Source organism: Thalassophryne amazonica, chromosome 11 (genome assembly GCF_902500255.1).
Source record: "Thalassophryne amazonica chromosome 11, fThaAma1.1, whole genome shotgun sequence".
Classification (NCBI taxonomy): domain Eukaryota; kingdom Metazoa; phylum Chordata; class Actinopteri; order Batrachoidiformes; family Batrachoididae; genus Thalassophryne; species Thalassophryne amazonica.
The window spans coordinates 44,007,308-44,030,533 of record NC_047113.1 but is presented as its reverse complement, the minus strand read 5'-3'; the positions used below and the strand labels follow the sequence as shown (position 1 = coordinate 44,030,533).

General features: G+C 42.7%; 2 protein-coding genes across 2 annotated transcripts in view; one reads left to right on the top strand and one right to left on the bottom strand.

Annotated features, from left to right (window-relative positions):
* flt4 (fms related receptor tyrosine kinase 4) overlaps positions 1–7,088 on the top strand; it is a 332,301-nt gene extending 325,213 nt beyond the window's left edge. Inside the window, 11 exon segments of the mRNA XM_034181393.1 lie at positions 2,487–2,598; positions 3,295–3,298; positions 4,790–4,885; positions 5,126–5,142; positions 5,145–5,203; positions 5,205–5,231; positions 5,315–5,439; positions 6,069–6,189; positions 6,295–6,380; positions 6,549–6,603; positions 6,605–7,088. Coding sequence (XP_034037284.1) covers positions 2,487–2,598; positions 3,295–3,298; positions 4,790–4,885; positions 5,126–5,142; positions 5,145–5,203; positions 5,205–5,231; positions 5,315–5,439; positions 6,069–6,189; positions 6,295–6,380; positions 6,549–6,603; positions 6,605–6,760 — 858 coding nt within the window. The 3' untranslated portion in view covers positions 6,761–7,088.
* Positions 7,089–8,872: 1,784 nt separating this feature from the next.
* Positions 8,873–23,226, bottom strand: part of ergic1 (endoplasmic reticulum-golgi intermediate compartment 1) — a 38,240-nt gene continuing 23,886 nt past the window's right edge. Inside the window, exon 10 of the mRNA XM_034181526.1 lies at positions 8,873–9,927. Coding sequence (XP_034037417.1) covers positions 9,820–9,927 — 108 coding nt within the window. The 3' untranslated portion in view covers positions 8,873–9,819. The remainder of the gene's footprint in view (positions 9,928–23,226) is intronic.

Sequence of the window (23,226 nt, the reverse complement as noted above, 5' to 3'; positions counted from 1 at the left end):
TGTTGATGCTACAAACTCAAAACTATTATGTTCAAACTGCTTTGTAGCAATCCTGTGAATCACTAAACTAGTATTTAGTTGTATAACCACAGTTTTTCATGATTTCTTCACATCTGTGAGGCATTAATTTTGTTGGTTTGAAACCAAGATTTTACTCGTTTACTAGTGTGCTTGGGGTCATTGTCTAGTTGAAACACCCATTTCAAGGGCATGTCCTCTTCAGCATAAGGCAACATGACCTCTTCAAGTATTTTGACATATCCAAACTGATCCATGATACGTGGTATGAGATATATAGGCCCAACACTGTAGTAGGAGAAACATGCCCATATCATGATGTTTGCACCACCATGCTTCACTGTCTTCACTGTGAACTGTGGCTTGAATTCAGAGTTTGGGGGTCATCTCACAAACTGTCTACGGCCCTTGGACCCAAAAAGAACAATTTTACTCTCATCAGTCCACAAATTATTCCTCCATTTCTCTTTAGGCCAGTTTATGTGTTCTTTGGCAAATTGCAACCCCTACTGCACGTGTCTTTTATTTAACAGAGGGACTTTGCGGGGGATTCTTGCAAATAAATTAGCTTCACACAGGCATCTTCTAACTGTCACAGCATTCTTCTATCCATTTTGATGGTTGTTTTCCGTTTTCTTCCACGCGTCTTTTTTTTTTTGTCCATTTTAAAGCATTGGAGATCATTGTAGATGAACAGCCTATAATTTTTTTGCGCCTGCATATAGGTTTTCCCCTCTCAATCAACTTTTTAATCAAACTACGCTGTTCTTCTGAACAATGTCTTGAATGTCCCATTTTCCTCAGGCTTTCAAAGAGAAAAGCATGTTCAACAGGTGCTCGCTTCATCCTTAAATAGGGGACACCTGATTCACACCTGTTTGTTTCACAAAATTGACAAACTCACTGACTGAATGCCACACTACTATTATTGTGAACACCCCATTTTCTACTTTTTTTTACTAATAGCCCAATTTCATAGCCTTAAGAGTGTGCATATCATGAATGCTTGGTCTTGTTGGATTTGTGAGAATCTACTGAATCTACTAGTACCTTGTTTCCCATGTAACAATAAGAACCTGGATTAATCTTTTTAGTCACATAGCACTACTATTATTCTGAACACTACTGTATGTATGTACATACATTTGGATTACTTGTAATCTGATTACTTTTTGATTAAATTTCAAAGTAATCCTACCCAACCTTGTCTATTGTTTTTGTTGTTGTTGTTGTGTTGTTGTTAAATTGTGCTCATTCATTTATCTATTCACTCACTACATTTAGAGGATACATCCCTTGGCTTTTCCAAAGCTGAAGAGTGATTATGGTATTGAATTGCTTCCACTTCCATAACTGACCTGGCAGATCTTGTGAAGTGATGTTCAGGAATAATTTAATAATAACTTAATGTGACGTTCACTACTAAGCAGTGACCTAACATGACAACGGGATATCATGGGTACTAGGTCTCTTTGGAAGATCCTTGGATAATGCAGAATGGCTTTCAAACAAGTGGTTATGTGGTAAACTAAGATGAGTAGTATTGCTTATATTGTGCAGGAGCGTCATGTAGTGCATTTCTCTGTGCATGATATAGCACATGAATGTTGAGGACTCTAGTGGCTAGAGACAGCCAAGGGGGTGCCCTCGCTTCACCTGGTTGTGGCAGACAGATGATTAGTTTAGAGATGTGGAGATGCACCAGTTGTCTGCCTAAGTTGCTGCCATCTAGGACCCAAGGCGGTTACTATAGTATTGTGGGTGCATTCTCTCAGACTTGACTTGTTTGGTGTTTGTTGGCCCCTTGTAGCAGTTATGTGTTAAACAATTAGTGTTAGTAAGATTTCAACGAAATCCGGTGAAGATGTAGGGCCTCAGGTAGGAAAAGTCACTTAAATTTCAATGTGGATCTGGCAGGTTTTGACTTTGATCATTGTACTTTGATCCTGAAAACTTTCATCCTGATACTGACTATGATCTTTGATTCTGACTCCTTTTATCCTGATAAAGGAGTGGATCTTACCTTTGACCCTTTATCTATATTCCCTGCAGACTCATCAGGATTGCTGAATGATAAGGATCAAAGGTCAGGATCTGCACCTTCATCTTGATTCCCTGTATTACATTTATAGGAACAAAGCAAAATAGGCATACAAATGGTGTTGATAGCATAATACTCCTTGAAAAATCAGCGCTCAAAATCAAATGTAACAAGGATCTACAGTCAAGATCAACAATGACTGATCAAGATAAAAGGTCAGCAGTCACGAGAGAATGTCAAAAATACAATACAGAGGTGGTCCACTGGAGTGGACTACAAATTGGAATTTGTTGAGGCTTAACTTAGAGTACTGTGGGACCAGACATGTGGGCTCCAGTTTGTTGTTAAACTGATCAACATAACTGTGTTTAGACACAGACAGCTTTTGTGCTTTTGTCATATTCATGTTTGTTTAATGATCTGTCAGGCTCGCCTGCCTTTGAAGTGGATGGCTCCAGAGAGCATCTTTGACAAAGTCTACACCAGCCAGAGTGATGTGTGGTCCTTCGGAGTTCTCCTCTGGGAAATCTTTTCACTGGGTAAAAACTAAATCCCACCGCTCTCATTACATGTCAGATGAAAACGTCCAGAGAAATGCTTCAAGTTCAATTTGCTCCTGTTTAAAAACCTCTGTTCCTGCAACACTGCTGTGAACTGAAGTGGGAATAATTCTCCCTCATAAAAACAAAGAACTTTCCAACTCTCACAGCAAACCAGAAATGCATGTGCTAGTGCACGTACATGCCCTCCGCTGAATGTAGCCTTGAATGTTTCGAAACATTTGTATCAAAAGAGTTGATGAAGTAATGAAACTTCATTTTGCACCACCCATGTTGTTGTGTTCCTGTTGGCACAGACTCTGGAACAACATTCAGAAACACAGGTGTTGCCAAGATTTTGAAACATTCCAGAACAGTGTTTCGAGTTAACCATCACTAATTTGCAGTGCAGATGAAAACATTTCTTACAGACCTGTTAATTCTTCCTCCAGTTCTTTCTGTGATACTGCCCCTTACAAAGTACAAACTCAAACTATTCTGTGCTAAATTTAATCAAAGCCACAGCAAAAATAATCAGGCCTGGGCCCTGCAAGAACTTCTCTTACAGACAAGATCCGCTCTTACAAAACCCGGACAATGGATACAAACAGTTTTTATACAGGATTACATATGCGTAACAGAGGCTGGCCTTATTTCGCAAAATCCTTCTCTTATTGGCCCCCGTGAGCATTCAAGGGAGGTCCATCCCCCTGCCCCAGGCCCGTGCAATAAAGGGAGACATGATTTATAATTGTAACCTAACTCTCTTTATTCTAAGTGGTACAAACTGGTTAAATCCAGTTCTACATACACGTACCAAGAGGGAACAAAGGAAAGTGAGAATAAGAATGAAACTAAAAGTAAGTCCCTTTGGCTGCTCCCTTGTTTGCACTCAGGGTCGCCACAGCAATCCAAGGTGGATCTGCATGTTGAATTGGCACAAGTTTTATACCGGATGCCCTTCCTGACGCAACTCCACATTACATGGAGAAATGTGGCAGGGGTGGGATTTGAGCACCAGTGGGTGTGATAACGAGCAGACTACATATCCAGTGTTCAGCCCCAGAATACAAACTACTGTTCATTTTTTCCTTGCCATCTATGTTTGGCCTATGTAATCTCCCCAAGTTGCATTTTCAAAAGACCTTGCACATAAACCAGTCCCAGCAGAGGACTGCCCCTCCCTGAGCCTGGTTCTGCTGGAGGTTTCTTCCTGTTAAAAGGGAGTTTTTCCTTCCCACTGTAGCCAAGTGCTTGCTCAAAGGGGGGTCGTTTTGACCGTTGGGTTTTACATAATTATTGTATGGCCTTGCCTTACAATATAAAGCGCCTTGGGGCAACTGTTTGTTGTGATTGGCGCTATATAAAAAAAAATTGATTGATTGAATTGATAAAGTCATATAGTGTCTTCTTCTGCAATGGTTATGAAATAGACGGGACCCCCCTGCCCAGCAAGCCTCCCGTTCTGGACACCAGTATGGACTCCCAAGATTTCCTGTATATCTGTATTGTCAAGTGTGTCAGCAGCATGGCCCAAGCAGAGGGTCACCCCTTTGAGTCTGGTCTGCTTGAGGTTTCTTCCTCAAATCATCAGAGGGAGTTTTTCCTTACCGCTGTCGTCTGTGTGCTTGCTCGAGGGTTGGTAAGGTTAGAAGACCTTGTGTGAAGTGCCTTGAGGCAGCTCTGTTGTGATTTGGGGCTACATTGAACTAAAGTTAATCATTCTAACTGTCTCATCCTCATGGTGTGTGCTTTTAATTTGGTAAGTTAAAAGATGACAGCATTTATTATTTTTGAGTTATTGCTTACACAAGCTAGCTTTTATGACTCACTCACCCACCCACTCATTTACATTTTTACTGCGCAAACCCTGCATTGGTACCAGTGCAGGGAGCTAGTAGCATATTACATCTTAATGTCAGCAAAATCATAAATGGACTGCATTTATATAGCGCTTATCCATCTGCATCAGACGCTCAAAGCGCTACATGTCAATGCCTCACATTCACCCCGATGTCAGACTGCTGCCAAGCAAGGTGCCCACTACACACAGGGAGCAACTAGGGGATTAAGGATCTTGCTCAAGGTCCCTTAGTGTTTCCCAGGTCTGGCTGGGATACGGGTAACTTGTTTTTCTCATTCTTCTGCCTTGTTAATTAATAACTCATCAACACTTTATTCACTTCAGGAGCGTCTCGTACCCAGGAGTGCAGATTGATGAGGACTTTTGCAAGCGATTGAAAGACGGCGTCCGGATGAGAGCACCAGAGACCGCTTCCCCTGAAATGTGAGCATCGATTTGAAATAATTCCTTCCCTCTTGTCCTTAGTTTGATGAAAATCAAACCAATTTTGTAGCTAATATTCACAGTTCTAATTGTTTAATTGCTCAAATTGATCTCAGAAGAACCAAAGGTGGGGGGGGAGAGTTGCCAATCAGCTTATAATTAGAATTAGACTTTAGCAAGTACAGGATGTAAAGTGAGGCTTCAGCATTTTTGTTGTGACTTACTGCCCCCTGCTGGTAGATACGGCATCATGTTGGCCGCTGGCAGGGTGAGCCGAAGGCCAGGCCGACGTTCCCTGTTCTGGTGCAGATCCTGGGAGGACCTGCTGCAGGACAACAGCCTACCATACGTCCACAGCGGAGAGAAAGTGTTTGTAGAAGATGATTAGACTTTTGTTTGCCGTGTTTTTGATTCCTTCATTCTCTGCAGGATGGAAAGGATTACGTCCCCCTGAACCAATCCCACAGCTCAGAGGACGACGGCTTCTCGCAGGCGTCATCACGTCCTCCTTCTGAAGAAGAGCTCAGACTGGCCTGTAACACGCTGTCAACCAGGGATCGTCTCTTCCTACTAACTTCATTTCATACACCACAAAAAAAACACGAAAAAATGATTTCAAACGAGCAGATTCAGGTGGAATCCTGATGAATCGTTTGGTCTGGATCATTACAGAGTTTAGTGCAGAAGATCAAGAAAGGGTCAATCTGACGACAAGAATCAAATGACCTTTGGGGGCGGGCCAAGTCAGTATTGAACTGAACTGAGAGCAGAGACATTATGAGCCGCAGAAGCCAAAATACGTATCAAATGTTGATGTTCTTGTTGCAGCTGGACTCTGTCCCTGAGAAACTAGGCCAGTTCAGTGGTTCCCAAAGTGTGGGTAACAGCCCCCTTGTGGGGCCATGAAAGTACTGAAGGTAGGCAATGAGAGGTCATTAAAAATAAAAACCCTTGAAAGGATATACTGAAGGTCATAACAGTTTGGAGCCAACATGAATTGAACACATTGGAATTTAATCGCTAAATCAAAAAGAATCAATTGCATGCATGCGTGATTGCCCATTGTAGGTCGTTAAAAACAAAAAATCTCAAGTCTGAATGTGCTAGTCATCGAGTCACACCTACGTATGGCGTCCACTTTTGCTGCCATTCCTGATAGTCTTTCATTTGCTTCCTTGACCAGGTATTATAACTGCGCGCCCTTTGCTGGTTGCGTGTTTGTGGGAACTTCAAAAGTTTGCCAGCCCCGCGTGAAAACATTTGAAGAGTTTCCCCTGCAGAAACACTCACAGAAAGCTCCCCAAGTAAGCCACTTTATCTTTTCGCCAACATCCCAAAAAGCAAGTCAGCTGATGACATTTCAACTACCTCTGAAAACCACTAAGACAAAGACATGTGGCTGTTCTCAGGATAATCAGACAGACAGCGGGATGGTTTTGGCCTCAGAAGAACTGGAGAGGATCGAGCACAAGCACAGGGGTGCCATCTCAAAAAGGTGACTTCCCACAGTTGACGGATGTGACTTCATGTATAATTTAGAATGCTTATTTTTAATCATCAAAGGCAAAGAGTTTAGTCGTTAAAAGCGCATGGACCTTCAGGAGTGCTACTGCCATCCTTCCAGATGGCATGAATTTGTGTTGTTTTTTTTTTCTGTCTCCAGTCGTGTGAGCAGCAGCAGCAGCACAGAGCCTCTGACAGCTTCCCAGGGTTCTCTGGGGGCGAAGCAGCGGCTCCAAGCATTGTCCCGCCTTCTTCAGTCAGCTGTCAGGACAGACCTTCTACAACAATGAGTACGGACAGCTGTCCAAGGAGGGTTTCTGTGACTTTTTCGCCTCGCCAGACACCCCCTGCTTGGCCTCCTCTAATGTGTAATCTCACAAAAGATGATGTCAGAGAGTAAATGGCTATGGGGGAGGAGTTAAAGAAAGTGACCGCTCCAACTCAACAGATGAGGTGTGCAGGCTTTAGTAACATCCCAGCGTTGGTTAATAAAGATGTCTGAAGCTCCTGCTGCCTCAATAAATGGACTGAGCTATATGTGCCTGCAGTTCTCCTAACCAGCCACTGGGTAGCAGTATTATGACAAAAGAAGCCTTAAGTATTTTCTATTCACATTTATATTTTTTACTTTTTCTATTGCAGAGTATCATTCCTTTACTTGTACAAATTATAAGAAGGAATAAAGGAATTTATCTTCTCACTGGTTGTTTTGTGATCTGAGCAGCTCACTTCAATCAAAAATCATACAGGCGCATCTATAAAAAGGTTCAATATTTTTATTTCAGAAAGTGAAAATTTTATACACTCTAGACTCGTTACACACACTAAAATGTTTAGTACTTTTATTTTAATTTGATTATTACGGCTGACAGGTCTGAAAGTAGAACAAGAGTCATCAGATGATGACATATCCCCCCCCTCCCCAAATCAGGAATAGAAAGTGTTGGGGGATCATCCAAATACACGCTTTGGCTAAATATGGATGAAATTGGTCGACTGGTTCTTGAGATACTGCGCCAACACAGACTGACAGACATGCATACAAAATCCTTTCTGCAAGGTTGTGTGGACTTCTGTCCCCAGTATTTTCTTTTGGAATGTAACCAGTGTTAATGGGAAAATAAATTCATCTGATTTAGTAAATTTGCATGCAGAAACTTCCACAGACTCCAGTCACTGCACATCTGCTGATTTGTTTTGCTGCTAAATTCATATGTCCTTTTTGCTGTGTTGTTGGCAGTATGACCATATTATTTGAATTTTAGAATGTTACTTTTGTGAAAACCAAAATAATCAAAAATCAAAATAACTGTTTAATTTTCAGATTCATTACATTCCTATGTGAACCACACAACCACAACCACACCTGCACCTAATCCATCATAAAGCTAACATCCAGTCACCATCCAGCAGGTTACAGTCACATCTACTGGATATTACATAAACAAAAAAATGATTTTTGACAGACCTGGTGCATCAAAACCTCAAATGTAAGAGTTTGTTCAATTACATGCCTTTTTAACCTGGTGATTTACAAGATAATACTCATTTTAGAGTCATCTTAAGCTAGAGGAGATGGACCCATTTATCTATTCATTCACCTTCCACACACAAACTGTACAGTGAAGCTACTGTAATAAATAGCATGTGTGCTTTGAGTTAGAGCCAAGCAAAAGATATTTATGGAACTGTGGCAGGCGGTGGAGGTGGCGAGTCTTTGATGCAAAGGACAAAGGTAAACAAGGGGATGCTGGCGGAATCAAGGAGTGAGTCATGCTAAGCAGCTCTTATCAGAAATGTTACATAAGCACAATGACAGCTGTGACAGCTTAAAAGCCTATTACGTGCTCATGTGACAAACAAAAAACCTGCACGCTGTTGACTCTAGCTGCCAGCAGAGGGACTGTAAATGGTAAATGGACTGCATTTATATAGAGCTTTTCCATCTGCATCAGACTCTCAAAGCGCTTTACAATTATGCCTCACATTCACCCCAATGTCAGGGTGCTGCTATACAAGGTGCTCGCTACACACCGGGAGCAATAGGGATTAAGGCCTTGCCCAAGGGCCCTTAGTGATTTTCTAGTCAGGTGGGGATTTGAACCCATGATCTTCTGGACTAAAGTCCAAAACCTTAACCACTAGACCATCACCTTCGCCTGTAAGTGCAAAGTCCACTTCATACACGCCTACAACCATTAAAAATGACTGCCAAGGTCTTACTTTTACTTTCTATTATTAGCTGTACATGAAAGTACCCCAAACTTACAGAAGATCATTTTAAGTGATCTAACAACTTATAACTGAGGTCACCATCTGCAACCAGCCACGTTTGTGTTACATAAAACACATGGTTATCACACTTTTTTCCTCCTAAATTACTTGAGTTCAGCAGATAAAATAAAAAAGTAAAATTAAAAATAACAGAATAAATAACCAGTTAGACAGTTTATTATTGCAGAATGAATTTATGGAGAAAAATCATAACCTCTGTGGTACCTTTACTCAGGGAACACACAACAGTACAGATTCATTTGAAAGAGAGCAGGTAATGAATGTTTTATGAAAAATAAAGAGCAATTTAACATTTCCTGGTTACAAAAGACCATAAAAAAGATCAGAAAAACATCCATCCTACACATAATCTAATACAGCCAATATTTACAACAGTAAAAAAAAAAAAAAATCCCTCGATAAACGAAACCAGTTTCTTTACTAAAAATAATATTGGCACAATCTTAAAAGAAAAAAAAAACTTTTCCTCTAACATTTTGAAACAGGGTCCTTGAAACTGTACTGAAAGCAATTTAATCATTATAAAAAAAAAAAAAAAAAACTAAGTCCACACTGACATTTTGTTAACATCTGAAATGAAACTGAAAACGTTGAGTGCAGCTACATCAAGAACAGAACCAATGGTGCGGAACAGGACACGGAACAGATGGACCAGCGTTTTGTAACCCGCAGCTCATGTCACAGCACAAAATAAGATTACAGTACTTCAGGATCAGTCCAGTCAGAGGCATAGCATAGGTTCAGAAATTTAAAAAGAAAAAAACAACACCTTTCCTCAGTTGATCATTCCGTTTCCCAGCCAGTCAAAACATCCACTCCTGAAACATTCCTCCGTCAAGTTTGACTGAACTTTCCTAAATTTTCCCACTTAGATTCTACATGTACATTCGATTGCTTTTGTATTACTTTGTGCTCCAGCTGAATTTAAAATTGGGAATAGAAATATTCTCCTGCAGTATTATGCTTCATTACCATGGTAACTAAGAGGAGTTTGGGGGGAACTGAGATGTAGCCGTGTAGCCTGGTAGTTAGATCCAGCGCTGGAGCCGCATTCTCAATGAGGACGTAGTTTCAAGCAGGATTAGATTTAGCTAACAGGCCAGTAACTTTAGACTTTTAAATAAGATGTACAGCCCTCAGGACATTTTTCCTATCTGGATCTTCTTCCAAGCCTCTGAAGCGGTGAATATACAGGAATCGATAATTCCTGCGACAGTGAACGTCCCTCCGACGATGGCACAGATCTACATAAAAAAAGAAAATGTTATTTTCCTGTGGTTATAAACGGCTCAACCTCCGCTGGTATGAGTCACATTTTATAATGAGCCCACATTGACAGTCACTTCAGTATGTGCTGGAATCCAGCAAGAAGCCCAATTACAGCTCGACTCACAATGTTGAGCCATGACTCAATCACTCAGAGCACAGTCACCTCCTACCCGCCTGCGCCTCATGTCATTATGAACCTGACCTGTTCAAAAGACAAACACTACAGCTCAGAGGCAGCCAAATTTATCAGCAGGGTTAGTCAAAAAATAAATAAATAAATCTTTATCGAGGAGAGAGAGGAGGCAGATGATTTAAGATTATGATGCCCATAACCATAAAAAAGAAACTACATATGCAGTAATTTATATATGTTTGACACATAGCGTGTAACATGTTGCCTAATAACGGATGTCAGTTTTAACATGAAACACCATTTTGCTTGATGTGTTCACTGTGATATCCACACAGAACCAAAAGCTAATAGAAGGGTTGGATTTGATCTTGACCTATGGGTAAGACTGAAACTCAGTGGGTTAGAGTTGTCTCAAAAAAAAACAAAAAAAACAAAAAAGAGAGAGAGACACTAACAATGATGATCGGATGGGATACTCATTTGCAACAGTATTGATAGACTGTGCCATCTTTGCCTCCTCCAGTTAAACCACCTCAGCTGCAACGCAAATGAAAACTAGCCAAAGATTGGGGGCAAAAAAAAAAAAAAAAAAGCTAAAGAAAAATCATGGTGCAGCTTTAGATATGAGACTGCAACTGCATCTCATTTAAACGTTTTGCGCAAAGCTGTGACTAAGGTCCACCAATAGCTATAGTGTCAGACTAAAGCTGTGTTCAAATTTTATACATTCATGGGCCACTTTATTAGGTACACCTTGCTAGTACAGATGGACTCCCTTTTGCCTTTCAGAATTGCTTTAATGCTTCATAGCATGAATTCAACAAGGTCTTGAGAACATGCCACAGAGATCTTGGTCCATACTGACATGACAGCATCACGCAGTCGCCCATTCAACCAGTCTGTCCATTCTCCTCTGACCTCTACAAGACATTTTCGTCCACACAACCGCCGCTCATTGGATAGCTTCTCTTTTTCGGATCATTCTCTATAAACACTAGAGATGGTTATGTGTGAAAATTGCAGTAGATCAGCAGTTTCTGAAATGCTGATGCTTGATGTGAACTTCAAGTTGTCACCACATCTAGATGCCTCAATACAGTGACTTGCTGCCATGTGATTGGCTGATTAGCCATTTGTGTAAAACAATTGAACAGGTGTACCTAATAAAGTGGCCGATGAGTGTATAAACCGAAACTTTTGAATATTGTTTTGGCTGCTCCCCTTTGGGGTCACCACAGCAAATAATCTTTCTCCATCTAACCCAGTCATCCTCATCTTCTTCTGTCATACCAACCACATGTATGCCTGTGTTGGTCTTCCTCTTCTCCTCCTGCTTAGTGGCTTCATCCTCACCATCCTTCTCCAGATATATTAACTCCCTCCTCTGCAAATGGCTGTATGAGCTCAATCTGACATCTGTCAGTCTCCAAACTGTTCTACAGTCACGTGTTTCCTTCTTGCTTCTATGTTCACTATGAACTATTTTTTACTTTTACTCCACTATATCTCAGAAGGAGATATTGGACTTTTTCCACTAACACGTTTATCCAAGCGCTTTAGTTACTCAGTTTCTGAATTCAGATTAATGGCACAAAATATATTAATTACATCACACATGTATAAATAAAATAAAATTCCACCAGGTACTGCATTACAGTAATAACTATTCTAAAAATGGCAGTTCCACATAAATTAACAGTACTTTCACTTGCGGTACATTTTTTAAAATTCTTTTGTGCTTTTACTTAAAGTTTTCAATTAAGGATTTTTACTGAAGTATTTATTATTATTTTTTTTGCAGTGTAGTATAAAAATGAAGCAAACACATCAGGTAGTCCTGGTAAACAACATGCCTCCTTCAAATAATTTACCACATACCTCTAACTAAAACACACCATCATATGATCCTCTAAAATTCCCTCTAAATTGGGGCGGCTATTTAAGATGCAAATTTTTCCAGCTCCCCCCCGCCTGTGCCTGTCAAACACTGCCTGCTGTGGCACGTCTGTTACAGCACAATCAGTTGTGGTGACAAATTGTGGTGTAACATACATCAGTGTTGCACAGCACCGCCTCCACTCCAGCATCCACCTCTGAGAAACTGTATCTCTAATCAATACTCCATTTATCTCAAGCAAGCCTTGACGGAGACTTATGTGATCAGAGCCTCAAACTCAAAGCTACGCACTGCTGTTACAATTAATATTCTAGCAAAGCTGTCAGACTGAGCTTGTTTTATATTACTAAGGGCCCCTTCACACATAATACGAATAAGTACAAATCAGGGCGAATCACAGCGGAACAGCGCGTATGAGTGAACCAGGAAAACATTGAACCGACGGACAGGCATAAACGAACCTGCTGCGACAGTTTTGTGCACACGACGGTGTCATGTGAACAAAACTGTCGCAGTGGGAACACAGTGCGAGGGGTTGGTAAGGTTAGAGCTTAGTTGTATGAAGCGCCTTGAGGTAACTTTGTTGTGAATTTGGCGTTATATAAATGAAAATAAATTGAAACTGAGCCGGAGCATGTGTAACCACATTGCACAGCTGCTGTGGGGGAAGGAAAAACACACACAACACACACCACACACACACCACGATTCAAGCCTGCAATTTACAAAAGCTCTGATTGCCAGCCAGAAACTTTACCACTGCACTACCATCATGGTCCCGTAAAAAGTGTGAAAAAAATGCCTGAAATCAACAAGGACAAACATATTTTTTAAAAAGAAAAAAGCGCCGGGATAACTGGCCAAACGGAGTTTGTTACAGCGTATTTCCACATGAGGACAGCAAGCGCACACACACACGTCCGTCAAAACACAGTACGTGTTCTGCAGCTGTGACATCCAGGACCAGAGTTGTCAAAAGCTCCTGCTGTTGGCAGCCTGCCACGCCCCCTGTCCGGTCAGTGCACAGACCAAGGTGTCACTGTGATTAGATGAGAGGCGCCTCACCTGCCAGGGGGCGCGTGAACCACGCACACGTGTTGTGGGGGGACCAGACACTCTGGCACACCACGTGTACTCGGCAACTCCACAGTCGTGTAGGCACTTAAATTTCACATCCAGCTCAAAAGTGATCATCCGCTAACTGTTTTCATGCTAATAGCGCGAATGGCCACACATTTTCTCAGTGCCAAGCGAACGGTGTTAGATGTTCGTGTGTGTCACCTGGAATTTGGCCAACACCTGCCGCAAGAGGGATCGAATGGGCTCTCACAGCGCACACTGTCTTTCAGCCGCTGGTGTGTGCAAGTAGTTGTAGAAACAAGTGTACAAGCCGTTGGAGGCAGCTACAATTTTACACATATTGCATACAATCCCTGCTTCATGCGCAATTCAACCACATTCGTACAATGTGTGAAGCGGCCCTAAAGTAGAGCACTGCGCTTGTAGAGCGCAAACCTCCGCCAACACGAGTTTCCAAATAAACAAATTTTTACCTTGAAAAAATTTAAGTTCAAAAGTCCTGTTAGAAGTGGGCTTTCATAAGATAAATTAGATGTGATCAAATGTCAGGAGTATGTATTTAGTTAACGCACTTGAATCAAACTTTTTTATGGTATTGTTAGGGTTTTTTTTTTTCCAACGTTTTCAGTTTTTGAATTCTTTTTCACATAATTGGTTATCTCTGCTATGCACAATTTGTCATTGCTTTTGGCACTTCGTTTCTGACTGATAACTAGAAGACAGACAAAGAGGCATAAAAGTGGAACCTCTATCCAATTTTGGTGGTGCAGGTAAATCCAGAACAGAAAAATGAGAGTGACAGACACTTTTGATTGAGATATAATGCAAAATGTACACAAAATGGGCTTTTCGATATTAAATTCAAATGTCCACAAAAGACACGACTGATCACCACCTGGTGGTGAGTTGGATCCGCTGGGAGGGTAGGAAGCCGGTCAGACCTGGCAGGCCCAAACATATCGTGAGGGTCTGCTGGGAACGACTGACGGAACCCTCCGTCAGCGAGGTCTTCAACTCCCACCTCAGGGAGAGCTTCTCCCAGATCCTGGGGGAGGTTGGAGACATGGACTCCAAGTGGACCATGTTCTCCGCCTCCACTGTCGATGTGGCTGCTCGTAGCTGTGGTCGCAAGGTCTCTGGTGCCTGTCGCGGCGGCAATCCCCAAACCTGGTGGTGGACACCGGAAGTAAGGGATGCCGTCAAGCTGAAGAAGGAGTCCTACTTACCTTTGTTGGTAGGTGGGACCCCAGAGGCAGCTGACAGGTACCGGCAGGCCAAGCGTGCCGCAGCCCGTGCGGTCGCAGAGGCAAAAACTCGGGTCTGGGAGGAGTTCGGAGAGGCTATGGAGGAGGACTATCGGTCGGCCTTGAAGAGATTCTGGCAAACCGTCCGACGCCTCAGGAGGCGGAAGCAGCTCTCCACCAGCACTGTTTACGGTGCGGGTGGGGAGCTGTTGACCCTGACTGGGGATGTTGTCGGGCGGTGGAAGGAGTATTTCGAGGATCTCCTCAATCCCGTCGTCACGTCTTCCGATGAGGAAGCAGAGACTGGGGACTCAGATGCCGACTCATCCAATACCCAGGCCGAAGTCACCGAGGTGGTTAGAAAGCTCCTCGGTGGCAAGGCTCCAGGGGTGGATGAAATCCGTCCTGAGTACTTTAAGTCTCTGGATGTTGTGGGGCTGTCTTGGCTGACACGCCTCTGCAACATCGCGTGGCGATCGGGGACAGTGCCTCTGGATTGGCAGACCGGGGTGGTGGTCCCTCTGTTTAAGAAGGGGGACCGGAGGGTGTGTTCCAACTATAGGTGGATCACACTCCTCAGCCTCCCCTGTAGGTCTATTCCAGAGTACTGGAGAGGAGAATTCGACCGATGGTCGAACCTCGGATTCAGGAGGAGCAGTGTGGTTTTCGTCCTGGTCGCGGCACACTGGACCAGCTCTACATGCTCCCTCGGGTGCTCGAGGGTTCATGGGAGTTCGCCCAGCCAGTCCACATGTGTTTTGTGGATCTGGAGAAGGCGTTCGACCATGTCCCTCGGGGCACCCTGTGGGGAGTGCTCCAGGAGTACGGGGTCCGGGGTCCTTTGCTAAGGGCTATCCGGTCCCTCTACGACCGCAGCAGGAGCTTGGTTCGCATTGCCACCTATTAAGTAAGTCAAACCTGTTTCCAGTGCACATTGGCCTCCGCCAGGGCTGCCCTTTGTCACCGGTTCTGTTCATTATTTTTATGGACAGAATTTCTAGGTGCAGCCAGGGTGTAGAGGGGGTCTGGTTTGGGAACAACAGAATCTCGTCTCTGCTGTTTGCGGACGAATGTGGTTCTGTTGGCTTCGTCAAATCAGGACCTTCAGCGTGCACTGGGGCGGTTTGCAGCTGAATGTGAAGCGTCCGGGATGAAAATCAGCACCTCCAAATCCGAGGCCATGGTTCTAGACCGGAAAAAGGTGCTTTGCCCTCTTCAGGTCGGTGGAGTGTCCTTGCCTCAAGTGGAGGAGTTTAAGTATCTCGGGGTCTTGTTCACGAGTGAGGGACGGATGGAGCGTGAGATCGATAGACAGATCGGTGCAGCATCTGCAGTGATGCAGTCGCTGTATCGGACCGTCGTGGTGAAGAGAGAGCTGAGTAGGGGGGCAAAGCTCTCGATTTACTAATCGATCTACGTTCCGATCCTCACCTATGGTCATGAGATTTGGCTCATGACCGAAAGAACGAGATTGCGAGTACAAGCAGCCGAGAGTTTCCTCCGCAGGGTGGCTGGGCGCTCCCTTAGAGATAGGGTGAGGAGCTCGGTCACTCGGGAGGAGCTCGGACTGGAGGACCACGTCGAAAGGAGTCAGCTGAGGTGGCTCGGGCATCTTTTCCGGATGCCCCCTGGACGCCTCGCTGGAGAGGTGTTCCGGGCACGTCCCACTGGGAGGAGGCCCCGGGGAAGACCCAGGACATGCTGGAGGGACTACATCTCTCGGCTGGCTTGGGAACGCCTTTGGGTTCCCCCGGAGGAGCTGGGGGAGGTGTGTGTGGATCGGGAGGTCTGGGCGGCTTTGCTTGAGCTGCTGCCCCCGCGACCCGACTCCGGATAAAGCGGAAGAAAATGGATGGATGGATGTCCACAAAATCCACAATCCGGTGTCGCAGACCGTAAGGTTCCCACCTAAAAATTGATCTGCCCTGCCTCCACTGCGTATGCATCATTTCAGAGCTCAGCAGCTCGTCTGAGACGGACTCTCTTCACAGAAAGCGATCAAATGGATTAATGGGATTATTAACCGTTGGATGACAAGGTAAAACTTCTTAAAATCACTCTAAAGTCAGTTTTAAGCAGGAACAAGGCAATAATCAGTGGCACTTGACACTGAAATGACGGAGGTGCAGTGACTGCAGCAGCTAGCAGCCCTTGTAGCTGCGGCGTCTCCGTCTTTTATGATGAAATAATGCTGAATTTATATGGAAATTACTGTTTTACAAAAGCTTCAGGTATCTGTCGCTGAGATAGATGATGACTGGAGTGCAGTTTGAAGCAGAAACGAGATGATAAATCGGTGAACCTGCGGCTGATGACGCATGCGCAGTGAAGGCAGGGCGGACCGATGTTGGGGGGGCGGCATTTGGTCTGCGACACCGGATCAAACTTTGTCAGGCTATGGAGAGTGCCAGTCTGCACCTCACTTTCAAGTTTGAGTGTGATTGGGGAATGTTTGATTAAGATAGAATGTACAACCCCTCGCAAAAATTATGGAATCACCGGCCTCAGAGGATGTTCATTAAGTTGTTTAATTTTGTAGAAAAAAAGCAGATCACAGACATGACACAAAACTAAAGTCATTTCAAATGGCAACTTTCTGGCTTTACGAAACACTATTAATAATCAAGAAAAAAAAAAAAATTGTGGCAGCCAGTAACGGTTACTTTTTTAGACCAAGCAGAGGGAAAAAAATATGGACTCACTCAATTCTGAGGAATAAATTATGGAATCACCCTTTAAATTTTCTTCCCCAAAACTAACACCTGCATCAAATCAGATCTGCTCGTTAGTCTGCATCTAAAAAGGAGTGATCACACCTTGGAGAGCTGTTGCACCAAGTGGACTGACATGAATCATGGCTCCAACATGAGAGATGTCAATTGAAACAAAGGAGAGGATTATAAAACTCTTAAAAGAGGGTAAATCATCACGCAATGTTGCAAAAGATGTTGGTTGTTCACAGTCAGCTGTGTCTAAACTCTGGACCAAATACAAACAACATGGGAATGTTGTTAAAGGCAAACATACTGGTAGACCAAGGAAGACATCAAAGCATCAAGACAGAAAACTTAAAGCAATATGTCTCAAAAATTGAAAATGCACAACAAAACAAATGAGGAACGAACGGGAGGAAACTGGAGTCAACGTCTGTGACCGAACTGTAAGAAACCGCCTAAAGGAAATGGGATTTACATACAGAAAAGCTAAACGAATGCCATCATTAACACCTAAACAGAAAAAAACAAGGTTACAATGGGCTAAGGAAAAGCAATCGTGGACTGTGGATGACTGGATGAAAGTCATATTCAGTGATGAATCTCGAATTTGCATTGGGCAAGGTGATGATGCTGGAACTTTTGTTTGGTGCCGTTCCAATGAGATTTATAAAGATGACTGCCTGAAGAGAACATGTAAATTTCCACAGTCATTGATGATATTGTTGTGTGCTGGGGGTTTGGCTGGATGTTTTTGTTTTGTTTTCTTTTCTTTGCTCTCCAGGTGGTATGCAAACTGGTTTTTGTCTGTGGAGAAGGTGCTGGCAGAAGAGTCCTTCACCCTCATCAGCATTATTAGCTGCACCTGTGAATGATGCTCACGTGTAAACTTAAAGACTTTCAGCTGAAGCAGATAATGAGATGGCGTTCTGCATTTAAGCCATGAGTGGTTCAAGCAGAATTGCTGGGAACTCAACCTTGTGACGTTCGTTTGTAAGACGCTGAGGACCGCGCCAGGGTTTGACACATCGTGCCTGTGAAGGAGGACGGGTGAGGGACACATGCTGTCAGCACACAGAGGTGATTATTGTCTGAATGATCGTTAATAGTAATTTGGTATTTTGTTACGCAGTGTATTTGAACATTGATGAGAATTGTGCAGTTTGCTTCTCACTGCCGTGGCGTACGGACTGATGATCCTCCACCTGTTGTGAGAAGCTGCTCATTTTACATAAAGCTTAAATTCAGACCTGAATGTGTTGCTGATAGTGTGTGCCTCTGAAAGATATTTGCTGTAGCTCTGTTGACTTACCTCACCTTTTCCATCCTTCAAAGTCAGTTTGTCGTGTCCACCTGGGGGGTGTTTGGCGGTGAATCTGAGTCCAGAAGCGCCGAGGCTTCGATCCTTTTGGGCACTGGAGAGCGCGCCGTCCTTCACTCCACCAGACACACCCAATATTTATGTTGTACACTAATTATTGCACTAGGAGGGGAAATAAAATTGTTTTGTTTGTGGAACCGCTTTCTGGTTATTTAGCGCTGGGTTCGGTCAGACGATGATATTTTGGACACTTTTCTTATCCCATCAATTGAAAGGATGTTTGGGGATGATGAAATCATTTTTCAAGATGATAATGCATCTTGCCATAGAGCAAAAACTGTGAAAACATTCCTTGCAAAAACACACATAGGGTCAATGTCATGGCCTGCTAATAGTCCGGATCTTAATCCAATTGAAAATCTTTGGTGGAATTTGAAGAAAATGGTCCATGACAAGGCTTTTTTTTCCTGATTTCTTATATTGTTTCTTAAAGCCAGAAAGTTGCCATTTGAAATGACTTTAGTTTTGTGTCATGTCTATGATCTGCTTTTTTTCTACAAAATTAAACAACTGAATGAACATCCTCCGAGGCCGGTGATTCCATAATTTTTGCGAGGGGTTGTAAAACATACATTAAATGAGGTTTCCAATGTTAAATTTAAATGGCCACAAAATCCAGAACCAGAATGGATCCAAATCAAATTTTGTTTGTGGATAAAGGATACCATCCTACATAACGCTCTCGAACATGAAAAAAATTCTACTTTTTCTGGCAGAGTTATGAATTTTTGAAAATTTGTTCAATGTTAAAGGATAGGGATTTTGCCCCATTTTCAAAGATTTTTACTGACTGTGACCTTGAACACGGAATCAGTTCTTGCCTATCATGATATGAATCCTCTGTAAAACGCTCTTAAGGATATATGAAAAACTGTGGGTTCCAGACTGTTCATAAACAAATAGGGGAGAAAACATAATCCCTAAAGAATGGCCAAGTCCTTAACCCCAAGTTGTTCCCGGTGTGTGGTGTAGCGCCTTCCATTGCAGCACCCCAACATTGGTGAATGTGAGGCATCACTGTAAAGCACTTTGACTATGAAAGCACTATTTAAATGCAATCCATTTGATACTCAACTCTTTAAAGCTGAATCTGGACATTTATTGGGCTTTGAGATAAATACAACTAACATCAAATGAATACAACATTACATACATTATAAAATGAATTATCCAGAGAAACAGCTGTGTGCAATGAAAGACAGTGAGGGGATTGATGGTTCATGTCATGTTACCTTAGCTAATGTTTGATTAAATATTACTTTTCAGTGACAGCTTCTACAGTAGTATCAGTTTGTCGTTGTACACCAACAGTGAAAATTGTGTTTGGACTAGTGGATAACTATAGTGGACACTAGCATTTGTTTGGGCTGAGCAACTTCAACAAATTTATGTTCTAAAATGTGCTGGTGTTCTGTCTGGAGCCCTGTAGTTCTCGAGTGTGTGTTTTTGAGCATGTGCCATTACAGCGGGGAGGGCATGGCACTGAAGTTGGCCAACTGTAAGTGACATGAGAGAGTGCCATGTTACAGACCTTTTATGTTATTATGAGAAGTCTAAATTATTTCAGGCTCATTATGAAACTGGCTCAGTCCACTCAGGTGGAAATGGGTACCAGCCTTGAATGGGGAAGTAAACTGTATTGGACTGTTGTCCCACCCAGGGGAAGTTGTAGACTCATATGCTCCATGCTGCAGGATCCGGAGATAAGAACTGGCACAAATGGGCCTCATGGCCAGTACAGGACAAATGAGAAATTATGAAACTGGGGCTGGACAAAGTAGAATATGGTAGGTCGCACAATCGAGGTAGTTAATAGGAAATTCTGCTAAGGACAACCAACAGCATCTTGAGCTACGTAACCTGTAGAGTGAAGAAAATGAGGTAAGAAAAGAGAGAGAGGGGAAAAAAAACCCACAACAAAAAAAAAAAACCCTGAAGTAGTATTTGTTGACGATATTTGTAGGCGGCAAACCTCCAGCATGTAATAAAAAACACAAAAAATTATAAAAATAAAAAAAAAATACATGCTCTTTGATGCATTCTAATGCACTCTGTGAGCAAATTCCTGTGAACAAAGTCAGTTCAAAATAAATGAAAAAATAAAAGTCAGAGAAACATGGCCAAATGTTTGATAAAATCTTTGTATTCATACCGCTCACAGACGCACTTAAAACAGACTGATCAAGTATGCAGGTACCGTCATTCTGTAGCTCATGTATATCTGTTCATCTCACAAGTAAACGTGGTTAAAGCTTCTCTAAAGTCTCTGCATTTGCGTCACTCACTCTTTTACAGCAGAATGTTCTGTGTGACCGATATGAATACAAAGCTTTGAATATATATTTGACATATTCTTTGTAAGATGTGTGAAAACATGAAGCACATAATGAGAATCTGTGTGTCAGTCACTCTCTTTTACAACAATTTAACAAGATGTATTAATCTAAACGCTCATTAACCTTGCACATTATCTTTAACCATTACAGAAAAGGACTCTTTTTTCCTTTGATGGAGCATGTCATATCTGTCTGATTTATAAAAGCAATAGATGCTTCATCATGTTCATTTATAATGCAATTGTTTAACGTTATGGCAGGTAAAGTCAGTACATCATATAATCACACTGACCGCTCTTAGGGCCCCTTCACACATAACACGATTTAAGCCAACTAGCGCACAGAGGAATGGCATGCCATTTATGAAAAATCGGAGCTGCCTCCAACGCCCCGTACATGTGTCGATACAACTATTCGCGCCCACCAGCGGCTGAAAGAGAGTGTGCCCTGTGAGAGCCCCTTCGATCCCTCTTGCGGCAGGTGTCGGCCAAATTCCAGGTGACACAAAAACATCCAACACCGCTCACTTGACACATAGAAAATCTGTGGCCATGTGCGCTGTCAGCACGAAAACAGTCAGCAGACGATCACTTTTGAGCTGGATGTGAAACTTTAAAGTGCCCCCACAAGTGTGGCATCGCAAAAAGCAACACACGTGGTGCATGTGTCTCGCATGTGTTGCACCCCACCAAAACACATGTGGCGTATGTGTGTTTTGCGCCGACATAAACACAGTTTTCATGGTCAAATCATAAGCTACCGTTTTATGGAAACCCTTTTGCGATGGCGTCCTAGAGTTTAAGGTAAAAAAAAAAAAAAAAAAGTGGAGATCATATTTCACTCAGTAACCATTGCTGCTCTTTTCTAATGCAGCATCATATTACAGAAAGTCTTTAACCTACACATTAAATACTTCAGGATAAACACATTTTAAGGTGACAGCTTCAGCTTTTTTTTTTTTTTACTTAATTCAATACAAATTAAAATCTCAGGTCTGTCGCCACGATCTGAAATGTTTTCGGCTTTTTTTCCTGTGAAAGTGGACAAAGAAGGGGTTGTGGGGCAGCTAAAGGTAGCCAGAATAATACAGATTGAAACATTCTAGTTGCTAAAATAATAATAATTATAGTTAGAATAATAATCATTATAATTATTATGGCCAAATGGTTAATGCGCTTGGTTTCAGTGCAGAAGGTTCTGGATTCAAATCCCACCACTGCCACATTTCTCCATGTAATGTGGAGTTGCGTCAGGCAGGGCATCCGGCGTAAAACCTGTGCCAATTCAACATGCAGATCCACCTTGGATTTGCTGTGGTGACCCCGAGTGCAAACAAGGGAGCAGCCGAAGGGACTTACTTTACTAGTAGTAGTATGAAAAATGTCTTCAAAAGTGGACCTTTAATCAAGCCTCTACAACACCCCGTTTCCATCTGGATTCGCCCCTGGTTTGCAGTCTCTCAGTAGGAACAATCACGAATTTGTGAATTTATGTGGAAAGCATGACCGAATTGAGAGGTAAGAATGTTTTACGAGTGCAGTTTATGTTAGGTCGTCAGAAAGAGATTTTAGGCATGTTCTGGGGAAAAAAAAAGCATTAGTACGAGGTCTGTCAATAAAGTAACGGACCTTTTTATTTATTTATTTTTTAAACTATATGGATTTGATTCATATGTTTTTACGTCAGACAAGCTTGAACCCTCGTGCGCATGCGTGAGTTTTTCCACGCCTGTGAGCACGCCTTGTGGAAGGAGTGGTCCCGCCCCCTCGTCGGATTTTCATCGTCTGGAAATGGCGGAATGATTTGGACTTTTTTTCCATCAGAATTTTTTCAGAAGCTGTTAGAGACTGGCATCTGGAAACCATTTGAAAAATTTATCTGGCTTTCGGTGAAAATTTTACGGGCTTCACAGAGAATAAGGACTGTTACTACAGCTTTAAGGACGCTCGGCGCGCGCTCCGAGCTGCGACGAAGAGGCAGAAAACGCCAGATCATTTCTAAGCTGATGGCTCTGTGGATACGAGACCGTCGTGTGCACTTTCTCTGGTTATCACAAGAGATGGACATCAGCCATTTTCCGGCAGATTTCACTTTTAACAAGAGATTTTGTCATGGAAAGCCCTTTAAAGTGTGGGTTTTCAATTCCCAGCATTCATACAAAATGTTGTAACATTTTTTTAAGCACAGTCCAAAAATAGACGCTCCTGTACAGTCCGGCTGGTGTGCGCATCTGTGCACCAGGCTGCTGTTCACCTGTGTTCCAGAGTCATTAAATGCACCAGACCAGCTAGAACCGAACCACGGGTTCCTGGACAGTCGCCTCTGCGCTTCTTGCTGGCTTTATTTCTTCCATGGCTTTAAACACAGTCATTTTGAGACAGTGATCCAAATTTAACTTTGTGTTCATCCATTACTGACTGAAAAAATCACTCTTTTGCGAGCTCACGTTCTGCGTAATGCTCATCTTGAGCGCAAGCCATTGAGTCAGC